The sequence below is a fragment of the Callorhinus ursinus genome, unplaced genomic scaffold (genome assembly GCF_003265705.2).
Source record: "Callorhinus ursinus isolate GAN/ISIS: 27379988/994484 unplaced genomic scaffold, GSC_fseal_2.0 scaffold20, whole genome shotgun sequence".
Taxonomy (NCBI): Eukaryota; Metazoa; Chordata; class Mammalia; order Carnivora; family Otariidae; genus Callorhinus; species Callorhinus ursinus.
Genome location: NW_027397082.1, coordinates 26,896,166 through 26,909,111, shown reverse-complemented (window position 1 = coordinate 26,909,111; position 12,946 = coordinate 26,896,166). Strand labels below are relative to the sequence as shown.

The window sequence follows — 12,946 nt, the reverse complement described above, 5'->3', positions numbered from 1 at the left end:
ATAGCATCTCTCTGTCACATTTTTTCATTAGTGGGGATCCACCAAGGCTGGCCCACATTCCAAGGGAGAAAAGTTAGACCCCATCTTTTCATGAAGAAATATAAAAGAATTTATGGACTTATTTTAAAACGACCACATCATGTGAATGTAAAATCCCAAAAGAGAGCCCAGATCTTTTAACTCTTTTTTTTAGAACTTTTTCTTATACCCTGTTGTAGAACACAAGTCGTAACTAAAATCAGGTATTTAGATGACATATGCATGTGAAGTGTCCATGCTGCTTCAATTTCTCTATTAGATGTCCTCATACAGTTCACTCTAACAGAGAATTGTCTTTAACTCTTTTGATTGGTTTGTAAGTCCTATCCATTTTGTTCTTAAATAGTTGTAGAGGTGGAAGTTAGAAATTATTAAACTAATGGTTTTCAAACCTAGTTTTATTTTCATAGCAAAACACTTTTTTGAAAAGTAAAATTTTTCTTAGAGCATCATTATATTAGGCAGAGAAAAACTGAGATGCTCTGAATAAACACATCCACCGGAGCCAATCCCATGAGGTGGCCCTTGAAGTTCTTTGGAACCTTGGGAACAGCTGACTTAGGTAATTTCTTTTATTTTATAATGGCAAAATTAAGGCCTAAGGAGTTTCAGTCACATGTCTAAGGTTATGAAAGTTAGTAACTGAGCCAACAACAGGACCAAGTCCCTTACTTCCAAGGCTGATGCTTTTTGTTGTTGTTACTTATTTATTTACTTAATTACAAATTATTTGGGATAAAGCTTAGAGTATAGCATTTTGCAATGGTGTGTCACCAGCAAACCTTTTAAAACAATAATCCCTTTCTAGCAATAGAGGGAGAAGGAACAGGCCCAGGGTCCCCCTACTGAACACCCAGCCTCCATCGGGCCTCTTGTTTACCTCTCATGCTGTTGTTGCCATCTGCGCTCCATGGCCAGGAGCAACCTTCCGCGTCCTAATCATGTGGCCAATTTAAAATGTCAGTCTTAATTTTGGTGGCTATAGTTGTGGAAAACTACATATTACTAGTTTCCAACCAGAGTCAGCTTATGATAGCTTCTTGAAAACAGTGAGTGAGCTGGCAAAATTTGGCTGATAATCTCACACCGTTATACATAGTTGTATTATGATCTTCACGTTTTTTTCAGTATACTTCCAGCCCCCACCAGAACTCTTATTCTTCTTGCCCTGGCTTCAAGTGTTTTACTTAATGTTTCTAAGCAACCAACTAAAATTGGCAGCACTATATTAAAAGCAAGGGAAATGATTACTGCTTATCAATTTAGCACTCAGTGTTCCCAAGTATTGGCTGAATGAAACCAAAATGACAGGTTTTCATTGATAAATGTATTTTGGCTTTTTTTCAGTGTATTTATGGTATTCTATATTGCAGAAAAACCTGCATGTGATAGAACAAAGAATTGCCTGTTCTATTTATAATATCAGTTTGAGATTTAATCTCTCATTACCACATTTATTGATTTTCTCTTTTGAATTAGATTTTAATAACCATCTGTGAGAACAGACTGAAAGCCTGTCTCTGGAAGCAATGCCTTGATAAATAGGGACAGGAGAACAGCTGTGAGCTGTTGTTCTTCCTTTCTTAATAGCTGAATGTCACATTCTGTAGTTTGGCTTTCATTCACTAATGTGAGCAAACGACCTGCCTTTCTTTCTGACTCAAGTTCCATTTACATAGTACGTTAACATTCTGTATTATTCTTCAGTCTGAGTTACCTTGTGACCTAAAAATAAATTCTGTCTGGGCCTCTGGTTCTAATTTCACCCTATAATCCTCTTGGCCTTAGCGTTACTATTTCTCTTATATAAGATCTTCCCACTCTCAGGCTTTGCCAAAATCCAGTTCTCTTACTAACTAAAATTTCACTCTTCTTCCACCTCAGCATGATATTAATAAAAATGAGTGGGTATAAAAATGTGTATATATGCTCTATGAGTGAATAAGTTAATTTATATTTGAATGAATCTGTGTGTATCTAATAGTGGGTGTTTATAACCAGGTTGGGAAAGGTGTGTGGGAAGGGATAGGAAAGGGTAAGCCTGGTGAAGAGGAAGAGAAACTGTAGAGGAGCCTCACTAGTAACAAGACTAGTGTTGGAGAGAGGAGACTATCGTCTCTTTCTTTCCTGCTGAGATGCCCATTTCTTTCTTACTAATAAAGATTTCCAAACATAAGACATCATTTGTAGAGATATCTAATTTTACTTGCTAATGAAGTGAACCTCTGTCCAATATGTGCCTAAAGTAAAAATTACTAGAAATTGGATATTTCCATATTAATAAAGGGTATAAAAATCAGTTATAGAAGTGAGTTAAAGAAATTTAATGTTTTGTACTGTCAGCACCATTGTTCTCTCCTAATACCGAACAGTGTTTCTCAGTGTGACCCTCAGACTGGCAGCGTCAACATCATCTGGTAACAGGTTAGAAACACAAATTCTTGGGCCTCACCCCAGACCTACTGAATCACAAACTCTGGGGAAAGGTCTAGTAATCTGTGTTTTAACAAACTCTCCATGTGATTCTGATATACAGTAAAGGTCAAAAATCATTGCTTTTGATTATAAGAAATTGGCATCTCTGTAGTATCTTCTAATAGGAAAGGTATTTTACTATAAAATATACCCTAACACTAATGAAATTTATCTTAGTTTATTGAAGTTATAGATCCAAGAATAGATGTTTGATTGGGAGAGTGGATAAGGAAGGAAAGACCTTATAGCTATGTTCCTACCATGATGATTGATAATAGCTATGTTTGCTTAGTTGAAAATATATCCTGATTACATAAGAGTAGAATTAAATTCTACATATGTACATTTCACATTGTGGAATTTAGAGTATGTAAAATATTCACCTGTTCGGTTGGGTTGGAAGTATTAACAATTTTGAAAAAATACAATGACCAAAATAAAAGGCTTAGTAGATGGGCTCAACAGCAGAGTGGAGGAGACAGGAATAAATGAGCTGGAATGTAGAACAATAGAAATTACCCAATCTGAGCAATAGACAGAAAATAGACTAGAAAGAAAACATGAATTATCTCAGAGACCTATGGGACTGTAACAAAAGAGGATACCTTCTTGTCATTGGTGTCTTGGAAGGACAGGAGAAAGAGGGTAGGCTGAAAAAGTACTCACAAATGACTGAAAGCTTCCTATATTTGGCAAGAGATATAAACCTACAGGTTCAAGAAACTGAGCAAACCACATACAGGATAAACCCAAAGAAATCTGTGTCAAGACATATGATAATTAACCCTCTGAAAACTAAAGACCTCTGAAAAGCAGCCAGAGAAACGTAACACCTTACCTATAGGATAAGATAATCATAAACCGAGAACAGTGAAGACATATAAAAGGTACAGTTTCTACACTTCACTCCAACTGGTAAGATGATAACACCAGTAGACCATGATAAGTTATGTGTATATAACATAATATTTAGAGCAACCTTTCAGAAACACTACAGATGAATCAAAATGGAATTCTAAAAAATGTTCAAGTAACCCACAAGAAGATAAGAAAAACTTAAAAAATATTAAAAAAATAAAATAAAATGACAAACTTAAGCCCTAATAGGTCAACAATTACATTAAATGTAAATGGTCTAAAATACATCAATTAAAAGAGATTGGCAGGGTAGATTAAAAACATGACCTAACTGTATGCTGTCTATAAGAAACTCAATTCAAATGTAACAATATAGGCAGGTTGAAAGTAAAAGGATGGGAAAAGATATATAGTAGTGGCTATATTAGTATCAGATAAAGTAGACTTAAATTACTGGAGAGAGAGAGGGGGACATTATATAGTGATAAAGTTGGACTTACAAGGAAACAATTAGAAATATTTTTTTAAATTTTAGAAATAAAACAGAAGGAACACAAAAGCAAACGTGCATACCAGATAATGCCTTAAGAGAACTAGAAGATGAAAAGAAGGAAATGTTTAAAATTTAAAAAGAAATGAGGGGCACCTGGGTGGCTCAGTTGGTTAAGCGACTGACTTCAGCTCAGGTCATGATCCCAGGGTCCTGGGATCGAGCCCCGCATCGGGCTCCCTGCTCGGCGGGAAGCCTGCTTCTCCCTCTCCCACTCCCCCTGCTTGTGTTCCCTCTCTCGCTGTCTCTCTCTCTGTCAAATAAATAAATAAAATCTTTAAAAAGAAATGAAAAAGAGCTAAAAAAAGAAATTAAAATTGAAATAGGCAGAGTCTAACATCTGGGTAATTGGAGCAAGGAGGGACTTGATAAGACTCCATTCCTCAACGGGTTAATCGTTTCAGAGGTCTTTATCTTATAACAACTCATTAAGCCATCCATTCCTTTTGTGAGATTCTTTTGTATTTGTTTTGTTTTACAATTAAAAGATTATGAAATGCAACAAAAAGGCAAACAGTAAATGGGCAAATATTTGCAAAGAAAAAAATAGAAAAATGTCATGCAAATTGATTTTTTTAAAAAGCTAAAACTATAATAAAGAATTACAGAGGATGTGAATAAATGGTTTGCATATATTCAAAAAGGTAATAAACACTAAAAACATTGAACATCACTGAAATACTTCCTGGAAAACAACTTTCGGGAAAGGAACAAAGGAAAGAAACTTTATTTATATTTCATCTGTGGATAACTTTTAATTTAAGATATGGCCTAATATCTGTTGTAGGTGAAGTTGGGGTTGGGAGGGACTGGTGGTAATAGAGCCTTCAGGAGGTGCCCTTTACTGTGGTAAGATTTCTGTTATATGACCCCAAGGTAAATGCAATACAAAATAATTCACTTGTTTTCTGTTCATGTTAGCCTGACATTTTATAATTCGGAAAATTTTTACTATTAATTACATTGAATTTTTTTTATACTTTACAGTGAGAGACCTACCACCAATTTGCCTTGATGTTAGACAAAAACAGCGTGTTTCTGTAGATGCGTTACCATCTGAAATGAAGGCCCCAGTTCTTTCAGAATCTGTCCTTCCTAACCAGTCCAAAACTATGAAAGACTTTCAGTAAGTTTCAGCTCACTGTTAATATGTAGACGTATAGTCATCTAATGACAGTACTCTACATAATTTAATATTTTTTGTGTGAGAAATTGATTGAACTTGTGGCTTGTTATAAGGCATTGGTCAAGAGTGAAGACACAAAAGACTAGATGTCGCAAGTTGAATGTGAAAACAAATGTATAAAAATAACAGGTAAGGGGTAGATAATGTTGCAACAAAAGAAACAACACTAAATAAGAGAATATGAGTTAAAACGGACAAAAGGAGATAAAGATGATGATAAAATAATAAAATGTTTCCTTTTTAAAAAATATGATTTCATCTACTATGTGACACATAAAGCATAAAACCTATGTCACTACTGAAAATAATCCAATGAATACTGAAGGACTAAGTGATAATGAGAAAGTAGACAGAAAAAGTAAACAAAATCTCTCAAGTTTGGCTATGAAGTAAGGAAAGAAATTGTTAATTGTGAGGAGCATGTCAAGGATGACCTTTTTAAAAAGCAAGTAAATGGAAAGCTGAATAAATATCATGATCCATTTAAGAATTTTAAGTTCATAAACTATATTTATATTAACTGGAACATATTGTATTCGGCTTCAATATTTCAAATTACATGCTTGGTGACATTTACTTTTAAAGGAGTAATGCTATTTTATCTGAATAATATTTCTATCTGTTAATGTTTGTTTTCATTTTAGGGAAGATATAGAAAAAGTTAAGTCATCGGGAGATTGGAAAGCAGTACATGATTTTTATCTAACAACATTTGATTCTTTCCCAGAACTAAATGCTGCATTTAAGGTAATAACACAAAAAACACATTTTTCACTTTTAGTTTTAAATTTTCCAAAAAAGATACAATAACTTAGCTCTTTTTCTACCTAATATTGACTTAAGCAGCTGATTAAACATATATATGTATTAATTTCAAAAAGTATACATATCAGAAATAAATATTACTTAAGTAATATCTTAAAGATTGTTTGCATTTCTGCTAATGATGATGTTTGACTCCATTCTTTCAGTTTTAAAAAACAAAGTGATTATACTGGCTAATTGAACATGATAAGAAATAAATATTAAAAAGTGATTAAAATAATTCTTATACATTCATTTTTATTTCTAGCAACTTTGCCTAAAAGTTCTTTTTCATCATCCTACTAAAAAATAGTAGAAATTATGAAGGAATAGTTATGGTTCAAAATTACTAAGAACAGTCCTTAAATGTTATATACACTTAATTCATTAATTGAATTTGCAGAAAGATGCCACTGCCTCCTTTAATACCATTGAAGACTCTGGGATTAACGCTAAATTTGTGAATGCTGTATATGATGCCTTACTTAATACTGTAAGTATTATTTATGAACAGATGCAAACAATATAATTCTTTGTCTCTTTTGTATTTCAAAAGCAGCCACACAAATATTGTAATAATCACCTTGTAACATATAATTGTACAGTAAATTTAGTTGGAATTCTCAGAAAGTTAGGTATTTTTTATATTTTTTTAATTAAATGAGAATTAAGCAGAAAATACTTTTATGTCCAGTCCTTCTTTAGGAAGGCTTGCTGAAATAAAATCATGCTTCACTTAGCCAGCAAAAGGAGATAAATTATTTGATTGTATTGGCATTGCACTGAATCTATAGTGGTTCTCAAATTTTACTATGTATCAGAATCACAGGAAGGGCTTCTCAAAATACAGAGTTTCAGATTCAATAGGTCTGGGGTAGAGCTCAAGCATTTGTGTTTCTAACAAGTTCCCAGGGACCACATTTTGAGAACCACAGTGCTATAGATGAATTTGTGAGGAGTTGACATTTTTTTTTAATCCATGAGCATGGTATATCCCTCCGATTACTTGGATCTTCTTTAGTTTGTCTTGGTGATACTTTGTATTTTTCTGGATAAATGTCTTACACATATCTTGTTACATTTAGTTCTAGTACTTGATTTTTTTTTGATGCTATTGTAATACTTTCACTATGTGCAAACAATCATGGAACACTACATCAAAAACTAATGATGTAATGTATGGTGATTAACATAATATAATAAAATTAAGTTAAAAAAATACTTTCATATATTTATCTTTATTTACCATGCCAGATTCACTCATTAATTCGAATAGTGCATCAATAGATTTATTTAGATTTCCTGTCTATATAGACAGTCCTGTCATTTGTGAAAAATGAGACTTCACCTCTCCAGTCCTTTTATCTTGCATGTGTGGATGGATAGATGTAAGTATTTGCCTTGCACTGGCTAGAACCTCTTGTAAAATTTTGAATAAAAGAAGTAATAGCAAACATCTTTGTCTTATTCCTAATCTGAGTATTTTCCTATTAAATACATGAAAAGGTACATTATTATTATGTATTGTCATGTGAGAAATGTAAATAACATACATATCCGTTCAAAATGAGTAAAAAGGTTTTTAAGTACTGAATTGGCAATATTGTGCAGCAACTGGAACTTTCATACCCTGATGAGATATGAAACTAGTACAACCACTTTGGACAATTGCTTGGCAATATTTACTAACACTAAGCATATACATATACTGTGACCCAAAATGTTCCACTCCTAGGACATTTGTCTGACCTCTTTTGACTTGGAATGATGTCAGTGTTTTATAGACACTAAAAAATTAAAACTACAACACACGGGGAAAACTCTCTAAAATGGAAATAAGATTTTTTTTTTAGTATTTGAATTCTTAAACTATATAGGAATGTTTTTTATGGTTTTTCTGCCTTTTCCAAATCCAGTAATGAAAAAAAATCTTATTTTTTTATTGAACATAATTTCATTGCACTTAATAATGAATTGTGGATCTACCTGCTAATTACAACTTTTTACTGGTAGTAATAAATATATTTAAATACATGCAGTCATTTATATTGTTAAACATGCTAATCTTGGACTCGTGTTCATGATTTTATCCTGCCAATCCAGGGAAAGTGAAAATTTTTTCAGTTATATAAAACTGATGTTGGTCATCAAAGGGCCACCATATATGTTTGTGCAGTTTGTCGTGCACGGCACATCCCAGGGAGCATTCTCGTTGTAATCTTATGTCATTGGTGCTCTAGCACTCTCAGATGTGAAAATAATACTATCATAAGCAATCCTCAGTCATCAAGTCTGATTTTAACTATTGAAACAGATCTGTAAATATAAATAACATATAAAAGTCACCTAAGTACCTAATCCTAATTATTTTGATTTTCTTTTGCCTGTAGCCTCAAGACATTCAGAAGACAGTATTAAAGGGAATCATTAACAGCCTATTACGAGAATGGAAAGGGTAATTTTAACAATATTTAGCTAATCAATATAGATAGTTAATTTCTACATACATCTTTAATGTATATGCATGTATTTTACTCTCAGAAAAGATTTTAGTTGTTTTAAAAACAGAGATCAGAAAGAAATTATAAACCATTTATAACAAAACAAAACACTTATGACAAAGCTTTTTAACTTGAGATTTGTGACTTCTCAGGAAGGTTTATATGTGGGCTTCACAGTATCTGTGAATCCTTTAAAATTATATATAAAATTTGTTATGTACAGATATATGTGTGGTATAAAAATGGGATGCATAGTTACATCAGTAACCTAGAATTAAATTAAATGGACATTAAATTTAGCTTTGGATTTCTTGGTAGCTAGAGCAGTTTTTCTTCCTTAAGGAAATGTAAGTTTGGCTACTGAAATATATTTTTTCCTGGAACTAAATCTTGAATCATTATATAAGGAATGATGGGCAATGTAATTGATAATGTTCAAATATCACTGGATATGCAGAACACAACAGTATACTTTGAAAAGTCCATGTTATTTAAATTGATACTATTTAAGTAGCATATAACTTAAATAATAGCTTCTACTAAAGGCAAAGGAATACCATTAAATTATAATTCAAATGTTTGTATTAAGCCCCATTTAAAAATAATATCAAAATTATTGGATGTTAAGGGACACCTGGGTGGCTCAGTCTGTTGAACACCTGACTCTTGGTTTCAGCTCAGGTCATGATCTCATGAGTCTTGGAATCCAGCCCTGCATCGGGCTCTGCACCCAGTGAGGATCTGCTTGAGATTGTCTCCCTCTGCCCACTCCCCATTCATGTGTGTGCTCTCTCTCTCTGTCCCTCAAATAAGTAAATAAATCTTTAAAAAAAATTATTAAATGTTAAATGTACCCCATATTTTTTAATAACATTGCTCTGATTTTCAAAGAAATTCATGGTTATTACAGTAAATGTAGAAAAGGCACTGTGAGTATTATAAAAAAAAAAAAAGTAAACGTTAACATTTTGCCATCTTTTTTCTGGTCACCTTTTTGAAACAAATGAAATCATACTGTATAGTTTGATGTGATTTTTAATAGCATTTTTCCTAATTTGTCATTATGGTAGTAAATTTGCATTTTCCTTGAATTGTATGGTTTGGGTTGAACCCGTAGTGCTTCACTGAAAATGGAGAGATTTAGAGTGTAGGAAATCTCCTGAGAGAAGTGGAAGCCCAGTGGCCTGACCCCTCCCCGGCCTGAGTCCCCTCTTATAAGCACACTCTCGCCGCTTTCCAACCCTACTCCTCATGATGATTTGATGTGATTATCTATCAAAGGAGCATGTGGTCTTTACCCAAAAGTCTTGTTTTATTTTGGATTTTTTATAACAACAACAAGATCTAAAGTTTACTGTTTATTATGGGCTAGGCACCTAACAGTCTTCCATGTATTTCTCATTGAATCTTCACTGCAATTTTATGAAATAGTTAATATGATTATTTTCATTTCACAGTGGAGGAAACTAATTTACAGAAAAGTTAAAGAAGTTGCCCAAGTTAACACAGTAAGTGCCTGAGTCAGGATTAGAACCTAGGCAGTCTGGCAAAGAGCCTGTGATCTCAACCACAACTTCAATGCCCAGAACTGTGTACTGCATTAAAATACTAGTACATGGGACAGGAATTTGGAAATTGTCATGGTATTGCTATAAAATGGAAAAAATAGGGCTCGCCTATCACCAGGAATTTCAATATTTATGAATTGCCCTGAGTGTTTTAAAATATTTTCAAATTGGGGTGCCTTCGGCTCAGGTCATGATCCTGGAATAAAGCCCTGTGTTGGGCTCCCTACTCAATAGGCCATCTGCTTCTCCCTCTCCCTGTGCTTCTCCCCCTGCTTGTGCTCCCTCTGTCTCTCTGTCTCTGTCTGTCTCTCATAAATCAAATCTTAAAAATAAATAAATAAAATATTTTCAAATGTAATTTCTAAAACATAACAGTAGTCCCATTCAGAAAATAGTCTGACAATTATGTAGACTATTATAGACAGAAATAGTTTGGAAACCTTGTAAACAATTTAAATCATTATTCAGTCAAGATAATTCTTCCACAAAGAAATGTTACTGACTAAACATTTCTGTATACACATGTGTATACATATTTCAAATTTTAACCCGTATAACCCGTATGTTATATAGTTATATTTCAGACTATGTAGCTTTACATTTTGTAAAGGTCATTTAGTACATTTGGGGCAGTGGTTTATGTTTTCAGATTTGTTTTGTAACTATAACAGAAAAGTAACTAATCATTTGGTCATTTTATTTTCTTAAAGGAAATTCAAGGAGATACTGGGAGATGAACCTTTTTTCCCCCAGCATTTAATTTTGAAAAATTTCAAACCACAGAAAAGTTAAAGATAATGAAAACTCATATACCTTTCACCCAGATTTACCAGTTGTTAATTTTATCCCTCATTTGCTTTTTGCTTTCTCTCCCTGTGCATGAGTGTGTGCATAATTATTTTTTTAGTAAATGGAAGACATCATGACACTTAACCTCTAATTACTTCAGCATATATTTCTTAATAACCTTTTCCTGCATGACCATAACACTGTATCACACCAAACAATTTTAATGTTTTTCTAATAGTACTCTCGAAAATGCAGTCCACATTTAAATTTCCCCAATTGTCTCAAAAGTGTTCTTTAATATCTGGGTTTTGGACCCAGTCAAGGATCATGAATTGAATCTGGTAATCTTATAGGTGAACCATTTTTAATTCAAGAAGTTACTTTAGAGTATTTTTGAGAGTGTATTCAATAGAATCTGAGAGGGTGAGAAAGAAACACTCATCAGCTTTGGGAATAACAAAAACTCTTGGTCAAATTTGACAATGTGAAAATCCAGATTAACATGGAAAAAAATTACAAATTAGTTACATCTCAGAGGTATTCAAATATGAATTTAATTTCCAATTTAATTAGAAACATACTAGATACATTTACCATGTGATTTGATTTGCAGATATTTTTATATCTATCACTTCAGAAATAGATATATAAACACAAGCGTATTTTCTTTCTTCAGTGCATCAGTATTTTTAAATGAGATATCAGCTATCCTTTATTAAAACAAAAATATAAGTATTCTAAAATTGTTGATTATTCATCAGGCTCTAAACTCTTTCCCAAGTTAGTCATATTTACCTCATAAAATGTTATAGCCTACTTAATTTACCTTTCTCTTTTAAGATTTTATTTATTTGAGAGAGAGAAAGCATGTGAGAGCACAAGTAGGGGGAGGGACAGAGAGAGAATCTCAGACCCCTTGCTGAGTGCAGAGCCTGACACAGGGCTCTATCTCACAGCCCTGAGATTCTGACCTGAGCTGAAATTTAAGAGTCAGATGCTTAACCAACTGAGCCACCCAGGTGCCCCTACTTAATTCATCTTTTATGTGTCTTCAGAACCAGCCAAGACTAAGCACAAAAGAACCTATATTCCCAGCATATTATGAATCTGTTACTGTCTCAGTAATCATACATACTAACTTAAGTCTCATTTTTGGCTTTTACGAACGCAGTTCTCACAAAAACATGTACTAATCATTTTTTGTTAGATGCTATAAGATTAAATACTAATCTGTAATCAATTATGCTTATTTCTTTTACAGTCCACGAACAAAAGATGATCTTAGAGCATATTTTATACTTTTACAGGTAAGAAAGCAAGAACTCAAATTGTCTAATTTAAATCTCAGTCTATGCATGTGTTAAGGGAAATGATATGAAGTACTAAGTATTATTTTGTGCAACATTATTGATATTTTTTGATTATAGTGTTCAGAGCAGTAAAGTTATAACAAATAAACAATGGGAAGCTAAATTATCTTTGGGATTAAAATTTTAATGTAGTTCTTGCCTTTCTGCTGTGGTATTCAGGAACAAGCAGAATGGAAGCACCTCTTCTTCCTCCAGTCAACCTCTTATAACTAGCTTTAATGGGCTCCAAAACTTTCTTTTATTTCCCAACTAGTAGGTTTCTAACTTCTCTAGGTATTTTTAATAAATGTTTCCATTAGAATTCTAATGGAAAATGGAAAAATCAAGGTGGTTGCTTATGTTTGCTAAAGCAAAGGTGATGAACTTTTTCCTCTTGAGAGAGACGGATTCGTAGATACACAAAAATAAGGTCAGACAAATGAAAAGCAATTTTTAGTTTGTATTATTTTTTGAGAAAGAAGTATGTTATTACATAGCTAGCATACTGCTTTTGTATTAGTCTTTACAATTTACAAAAGGTGTTTGTACATATTATTATCTCATTTAAAGGTAAGAAAAAATTATGTTAAATAAGATACAGTGTTGGGGTACCTGGGGGGCTCAGTCAGTTAAGCGGCTGCCTTTGGCTCAGGTCATGATCCCAGGGTCCTGGGATTGAGCCCCACGTTGGGCTCCCTGCTCAGCGGAGAGCGCACTTCTCCCTCTCCCTCTGCCTGCCACTCTGCCTACTTGTGCTCTCTCTCTATCTCTCTGTCAAATAAATAAATAAAATCTTAAAAAAAAAGATACAGTGTTTAGTTAAATAT

General features: G+C 33.2%; 1 protein-coding gene across 1 annotated transcript in view; it reads left to right on the top strand.

Moving 5' to 3' along the window:
• The window catches only part of HECTD2 (HECT domain E3 ubiquitin protein ligase 2), a 58,727-nt gene that overhangs the window by 11,548 nt on the left and 34,233 nt on the right, over positions 1 to 12,946 (top strand). Inside the window, exons 2-6 of the mRNA XM_025881084.2 lie at positions 4,910 to 5,048; positions 5,753 to 5,855; positions 6,316 to 6,405; positions 8,303 to 8,367; positions 12,032 to 12,077. Coding sequence (XP_025736869.1) covers positions 4,984 to 5,048; positions 5,753 to 5,855; positions 6,316 to 6,405; positions 8,303 to 8,367; positions 12,032 to 12,077 — 369 coding nt within the window. The 5' untranslated portion in view covers positions 4,910 to 4,983. The remainder of the gene's footprint in view (positions 1 to 4,909; positions 5,049 to 5,752; positions 5,856 to 6,315; positions 6,406 to 8,302; positions 8,368 to 12,031; positions 12,078 to 12,946) is intronic.